General features: G+C 36.5%; 1 protein-coding gene across 1 annotated transcript; it reads right to left on the bottom strand.

The window, feature by feature from the left end:
* Positions 1 to 7,524, bottom strand: LOC115977164 (E3 ubiquitin ligase BIG BROTHER-related-like). Its single transcript, XM_031098857.1, has 6 exons — positions 7,222 to 7,524; positions 3,168 to 4,157; positions 2,591 to 2,764; positions 649 to 788; positions 400 to 510; positions 1 to 283 (listed from the first exon to the last, which is right to left on the bottom strand). The coding sequence occupies exons 1-6, from the start codon at positions 7,342 to 7,344 to the stop codon at positions 202 to 204; spliced, it is 1,620 nt and encodes a 539-aa protein (XP_030954717.1). The 5' UTR covers positions 7,345 to 7,524; the 3' UTR covers positions 1 to 201.
* Positions 7,525 to 7,839: the final 315 nt, after the last annotated feature.

Below are 7,839 nucleotides of genomic sequence, written 5' to 3'. Positions count from 1 at the left end.
TAAAGGGCCGAGCAGCAAAATCTCAATTTCTAAACTGGTATGAAAAGTTGCACAAACCAGATCATGAGGAACAGAAGCTACGAAATAGGAAAAAATAACATTAAATTGTGATACAGTTCAACATATAAAGACTGTGAATACACATTGTATGCGTGACAGTGTGAGAGGTTATCACTATTTACATCAGTATGTACAATTCTATCAAAGGGAAGGGATTTCTGAGTTAGAAACAGAAGATTCAGTCAAACCCTCACGAACATCTCCTCTACAAAGTGGACATACTCTGTAAAACACCAATGGAGAAAGAGAGAGAGATGCATCAGGGGAAAAAAGGATTATAATATGAATAGGGGAGAAAAAAGACAATAAAGGAAGAAGTACAGAGTGGCAAAGACATACCCGTGTATCTCTTTAAGCCACTTATCAACACATGACATATGATACTCATGGTGACAAGGAAGAACTCGGATTTTGTCCCCTTCCTCATACTCAGCCAGGCAAATGTAACACCTATCAAAATATAACTCATTACCAACACATACACAAGCATGCTCAATGCACATGATAGTTCACTAATAAATACACACACACACACACACACACACATATATATAATCATAAATGACAGTGATATGACAAGAATCATACTGTTCTGCTTCACTGCCCTCAGCTGTCTCAACCTTTTTGTGGCTCTTGAGAGGAAAAGAGTTAACAACTGATTCAGGGGCTGGAAGTGAAACCATAGATAGGGAAAGTGACACAGGCTGACGGTGAATTTCATCCAAAACCTGCAAATCACACATTACAACAAAATTAAGTTACCAATATAATCGGTGGAATTCCACAGATGTTATTGTGATCCGATACTTCAACAGTTGAAAGAATAAATAAGAATATTTTGGATAGGAAAATACAACTCAAGAACCAACACAGGATCCGACTGTGGCCTGACACCACACTGCTTATTTATGGGGGAAGGAGACACTGTTTGGTTCAAGGATCATTGATAAACGGAGAATTTTATCCAAGTAGCCATGAGCAAGAATTTCACATTCTCTGAGGACCCAAATCTCACAACTATCCCATCTCTTACAACTAAGGGATCAGTAAACAAGTTAATATGCAATCAAATAGATGCGATTAATGATTAGCACAGGGACACAAACACTCAAAACAGAACAAAAAATAGAATGACAACAATACCAAATTAAAAAAACTAGAAGAAAACTTAATATCATAGGGAAGATTTAGCGTTGAAGGATAGTGAACTGTTGAACCACCAAAGAATCAAACCTAGGCCTCATCTTTAACTTGGTGGATCTCCCAATGTCCCCAAATAATGCTTATTTAACATACTAAATCACAGACGCTGCGTTTTTTTCAGCTGAAAATGGATTTGGGAAAACAATCTACACCCTGCCGTGTGTTTGGTTGTGCATGGAAAATTTGGTCAAATGGAAAATCATTTCCGTTGACTGTAAAATGAGCTTGGCTGAAGTTCAAAATAGATTACAGATCTACTTTACCTTCAAACCATTTCCCAAAAAAAAAAAAAAAAAACCGAACCGAGAGAGAGAGAGAGAGGCTGGTCATCGTCAGAGAGAGAGTGAGAGAGAGCCACCCACTGTCAGAGAGAGAGGCCGGTCACCTAAACTTGAGATCGACTCCACCGCCGTCTGGGCCATGCCTCTCACCGCCGATCAAGCAAAGATCGACTCCACCGCCGATCTGCCCTGTTTCTCTCTTCCTCCCTCTTCCTCCCTTTGCCACCCATGTCACCGATCTACCCTTTTTCTCTCTACCCATGTCGAGCAAACCACCGTGACCCAGTCGCCTCCGCCGCGCAATCTTGCCTCCGCCGCCTCTAGATCGAACCCAATCGCGCTCTCTCTCTTCCTTTCTTCTCTCAATTTGACCGGATTTGATGAATTTTTTGTTGAGTTTTGTTTCTTTTGTGTTTATCTATTGAGAAATGATATTATATATTTGTTTGGAAGCTGAGAAAGTGTAAGAAAATGTGAGCAACAAGTAGAAAATGTGTTTTCTATAGTATTTTCAAGAACACAACCAAACACTAAAATATATTTTTCAAAGTATTTTTTAAAATGCCACCAAACACCTAAAAATATTTTCTTTTCTGAAAAATATTTTCACCTGAAAATATTTTACACTGGGAAAACATTTTACATCGAACCAAACACAGCCAGAAACAGGAGCATTTCTGAACAAACCAAAATCCAAATTTGATACAAAAGTTAACCTATTTATGTTTTCAAATGCTACCTGAAACAAAGTGAAATATTCCTATAGAACCCCAAACATTCTTAAGTTTATATGATGGAATATATTTCAAAAGACGGCCACACACCCCAACCCATCTTCTCCAAAATTATGGCCGCAGAAACCTTGATAAAGTGTTAAGTGTTAATTGTTTAAAAAGGGTCTGGTGGCATATTGGGAAGTGTAAAAAATTTTGGTCTTACACTTACACCTCAGTTTCTGGTGCAAAGTAACCCCCCCCCCCCCCCCCCAAACAAATAAAAAAAGTGTCCCTTTACAGGCAATCAGCTAGTTCAGAAAAGAAAATCACCTCAAATAAAGCTTCAGCAAGCATGACTATGCGTGATATACTTGCACGAGTACTAGATTCTTCATTCATCGAGAGTGACTCACATGAGCATCTACCATCTTGGTGAAGACCTGATGGACAAGTGGTATTTCGCCTGCCATTGTCATCAAGGCTTCCACGAAGTCTTTCCCAGATCTGCAAAGAGTTATGCAGTAGCAGTTCATGAGAAAAAAGTAAAATTTAAAAGTACCATATATCACTTTAGCTGCCCCATTACAACAACTACTACAGTCTTTCCCTGATTTGCAAAGAGCTATGCAGGAGCAGTTGATAAAAATTACCAAGGAGCATGAAGTAAGATTAGACAGTACACAAAACATAGCTAGCAACATATGCCCGTTACAATAACCACATTGAGAATGTATAATAATAATGAGAAACTTCAACAAACATTATCAGGTGTAGGTAAAAAGTGTACTTATGAGAATATAATGGAAATGAATAGTTTCAAAATACTACACCACACTGACCATAAGCTCAAACAATTCCAAAAGAATGAAGCCATATAGAGAATATAATAAAGAGTTCCAAGAATCACCTCAGATCTTGAATGCCGTCGTTGTTCATTCAATCTGTGAATTCTACTGCCCAGATATCCACGATCACTTCCAACACCATCATCAAAAAAGTCACCACTCAAATCAAGGAGCCATCTATCATGAGATCCTAAATCATCAGTATCATCGGTTGACAAAAGAATGGTCGGAGAATCACTGTTCCTTCTAGAACTGCGTCTTGAAAAAGCATCCCAAAACAGTCTTCTACTGTTCCTTCTGACCTCCCGATTACCTTCATCGGCATTGCTACTTGAAATAATGTTGGAAGAGATAGTCACCACATCAACCTGAAGTACACTTCCATCTGCCCAGCTCCGGTCCCTATTGGAAACAAGGAATCCTAAACCTGAAGGTATTGCCTCCGGAAGAGATCCATCTCCCAACGACCGAAATGTTGCTGGTAAATTGGACTCATGAGGAACAGAATCAGAATCAGATGCAGTTACTTCACCAATGTGATTCTCAACAGACACTCTACGGGAACTTGAATCTCCTATCTCTTGAGAAGATGAGCTGCTAGGATGAACCTTGGGACATATCTGAGGTACTCTCCTGTCCACTGAATCATCAATACCATTGACTGCATCCTTGTTAGTGGAAACATTAACAGAGACTGGGTCTGAAGATTGTTGTTCTTTTAACGAAGTACTAGCTGTAGTACCACTATCCCTATAAGACTCATCATGACTATGACCAGCACTTACCTGATGAGGAGGAACTAGCTCCTTACTTTCAGAAAAGCACTTCCCTCGATTATTAGTTTCAATGTATACTGAACCATGTTCAACTGAAGTATCCTCACTAGCCAAAATACTGCTTTCAGATGAGGCACCAATTTCAGTATTTGAGCATGAGAACCTTCCAGTACCAGTACTTAGAGTGGTTTCCTCTGTGATGTTCTGAACTTCATTGATGAGTTGATTAGAATGTTCTGCAGAATCCACCAGAAATTCAACTGGACGATCTTCCAACTGCAGTAGAAGAACATCTTCCAATTAGTTGTTTCATTATTTAATAATTTTTTTTAAGTGCAAAACTCACGTCACAAGAAAATTGAACAATATGAATGGTTGAATATTCAAGACCACATATATAGAATATTCTAAATTTTGAAATAATTCATGATCACTTGATATTGTTGCTTAGATAGAGACTAAGGGATTAATGGATTATCACATTAATGCTTGGACAACTAGAAGGCTCTGTTACCAGTTTGCTTTCTCTTTTCTTTAGGTTCTTTTAAATCTAAAATATTGGTGCAACACCAAACCATTCACCCTCTAATATGAAATGGCCATCGGATTTTAACCAGCATCACCTCAATTACAATAGTTGTTGTGTTTAAAATAGAGTCGGAGGTCCCAAATTACGTTCACATGCAAAGGTGCCTAAAAGCCTCAGTATAAAAGCTGTGTGTACTTTTCAGGATCTCTTTCCTTCAGGATCTTTTAAATCTAAATATTGATGTGTTTCAATCAGGAAGCTAAACATAATAAGTCTATGTCCATTGCAAAACAGCAGCAAACAATTCACCCACTTATATAATATGGCCATAGGTTTCTAACCATCACCAACTCAATTAAAAAAGTTGTCATGCTTATATAATATAGAGTTAAAGGTCCTAAATTACATTCACATGCAAAGGTGCCTGAATCCCTTAATATAAAATCTGTGGATACTTTTTTCAGGATATATAGTTCTGAAAGGACACAGCAAATTACTGACAAGATACGCACATCCAAGAGAGAGAGAGAGAGAGAGGTTCAGCGTTGATAAAAACATGCTTAAGCGCAAAATGCCAAAGCTCCAGCACTTTTCACCTCTAAAGTGAGGACGCATTCAAAGAAGCACGCTTTTTTTTCCCAAAAAAAAAAACCAAAACTAAATTGTAACCATAAGATCTTAAGTCTAAACACTATTGATATAAACTATTGATTTGATATATAAATTCAATTTTATGGTGTGCTACCATTCACAGATACACCTCCCAACCTCTCCAATTTTACAAATTCTATAAGACCCATTTGGGACCACAATCACTCCATAGTCCACCATTGATCCTAAGACTTATATTGACTAATTTTTATAGACTTATACTTATTAAGTGATTAAATTATTAACTAATGTTAGTAAGCAGTCATAGCGCATTATGGCAACCAGAGATTCAAGGATCTTGACATAAGTACTCATATCTAGCTTGTCCAAATACTAAAAATGACTTGACTTGAAATTTTTGTGGTAATATTGCAAAAGGAGGGGCTTATATAAATGCTATATGAATTAAGTAAAATGTTTTATTTAAATTTATATGAATATTTGATCACTTGATTATTGTATTGCACATTAATAATTATTATCAATTTTTTTGTTTTTAAATGTGCGCTTCCCTTCAATGAAGCACATGCTTGCACTTGCACTTTGCACCTAGGCTCTAGAAGGCCTTTGTGCTTAAGTGCGCCTGGTGCTTTTATGGTTTTACCAACATAGAGAGAGAGAGAGAGATTTATTTCATATACCAAAAATTAGACTTATCCAGATAACACAATATTGCATGAATTACTGAAATAGTGCCACCCTCACTACATCCTCACAGTTGAGTTAACAATGCTGTTTTAAGCTCTCTACCCACACAGATGGTCCAAACTGCAAAACCATTCAGCTGTCCCAAGAGCACTCTAAAGATGAAGAGGACCCCAACTTACGATGATTATGGAAAATTGAAGCAAGAAAGTATCTTATATGTAAATAAATAGCCAGCTCTGTTCAATTTATAAAAGTCATACTGGAGCACATCTACAAAAGGGCCCTTAGGAACTTCTTCTCAATGATTGTTAATCATATCACTGCTGATCCCCAGAGAGAACCATTCAAAGGCCACACACCCAGTGGACATTCTTCATCACCTTCCAAAGAGGAAGAAGAAAAAATGCCAAATTACAGATTGTCTTCATAAGCATATTGACCAAGCATCATTAAAAAAAAATGATACTTCTTTGCATAAGAATTAGATTTTTTCATTCCCATTGTCCAAATTTTTTTTTTTTACCTTAGAACTTTAGAACAACAACTACTATCATTATTTTACCATAGGCAGATTCCATAAATATGACATCCAATGCAATGATGGACCACTTCCAAGCTTAAGAAGGAAACCACACAAATTTAACAGCCACTTTAGGAAAATTACCACATCTAAAACCTCCAATTAAGATCAGTTCAATAAACTTTAATTGTCCAAGATCAGAAGTTTCAACCCTAAAGAGCATTCCACCATTCACTAAAATTAATAGAACGACATCACTAAATGCTGAAATTATAAAAATATTAAAAATAAATAAAAAATTATAGTTTCAACTTGCCAAGTTAAGTGTCCAATTTAGTAAACCAACTATATAGTGGACCCTAAATCCTATATCTAATCCTTTTTCTTCATGTTTATATGGCATGATTGTATTGTGAAGGTAAGTTAAGACTTCAAATGAATGACCCAATTCACCAAAATTCCAGATGCTTAAGACTCCAACACCAAATAATTAAAAACTATTACAATTGACACCATATATCTAACAATAAACACATTCATGCATATAATAAAACACAAGAAACAAATATTAAAATAAATAAATAACTAGAAAACAACCCTTTTTTCCCTTTATATAAGGCGATAATCAAAATAGCTAAACAAACCCTATCATTACCGATAAGGAACCCCATCTTTTGCATAAATTGGTCAGTACCAAATCACCCAAAAAGCCTCTACAATTTTTCAATTGCAAATTCACACTATGATGATGAAAACAATCAAAAACCATAAATTGGGTATTAGATTTACAGCTTAAAAAGAACAAGTTTCCTCGATGGCGATGATGAATGGGGACGATCTTTGGCACCGATTGAGCAAAACCCAAATCATCAAAAAGCCATATCTTGAATATCAAGATTCAAGAATTGATGGAAAATAAACACAAAAACGAAATGGGTATTGGTAAAAAATAAGTAAAAGATAAAAGCCTTTTTGGGTTGAAAATGGTGTACCTGATGGGTAGCGCGAGAAGAGGAGCCACCACAGATGAGAGAGAAGACGTTAGAGCGATTGGTGCCGTTGACTCGTGGGGGCCGAGAAGGGCGTGACTCCAGTCGACTATTGCTGGAACCCATGTTAGAGAGAGAGAGAGAGAGAGAGAGATGATGATGATGACGATGATGATAATGGAAAATGGAAAATGGAAAACACAAACACACACACCCAACCCAACTCTCTCTGAGTTGGAGCTTTTGCTTTGCTTTCAAATTTTAATTGTTTTAGGATTAAAGACAAGACTTTTGAGACAGCGCGTCTTGTCTAGTACACCTCCCTTTTTTTGAACTTTTGTTTTGTTTTTTGTTTCTTTGTTCTTTTTTTAATGGTTTTTGAATTTTATCAATGGAAAAAGAATATTTTATTTACAAAATAATGAGAAGCTCAATATTTGCCATGTGGTAGCATAGATAAATGGTACTTTTGGTTTATTTATTTTGGGTAAAATAAAGGTTTGGGTTAATTCCAAATGGTATGTTTTAAAATTGACCAATTTGGTTTTTAAACATAGTCGGCATGTAATGTACTCATAACCGACGTTGCAGTTAACTTATTTAAAAGTCAATCAAACTATT

This window comes from Quercus lobata, chromosome 2, assembly GCF_001633185.2.
Source record: "Quercus lobata isolate SW786 chromosome 2, ValleyOak3.0 Primary Assembly, whole genome shotgun sequence".
Lineage (NCBI taxonomy): Eukaryota > Viridiplantae > Streptophyta > Magnoliopsida > Fagales > Fagaceae > Quercus > Quercus lobata.
Note: the sequence above shows the minus strand (reverse complement) of the source record. Positions and strands in the feature narration are given on the sequence as shown.

Excerpts from the sequence above, each read along its gene's own strand:
- LOC115977164 (XM_031098857.1), bottom strand. The coding sequence starts at position 7,344 with ATGGGTTCCAGCAATAGTCGACTGGAGTCACGCCCTTCTCGGCCCCCA. Across the intron at positions 2,765-3,167 it reads GACGGCATTCAAGATCTGAG|ATCTGGGAAAGACTTCGTGG; the intron begins GTGATTCTTGGA and ends AACTCTTTGCAG. Across the intron at positions 511-648 it reads GAGGGCAGTGAAGCAGAACA|GTGTTACATTTGCCTGGCTG; the intron begins GTATGATTCTTG and ends ATATTTTGATAG.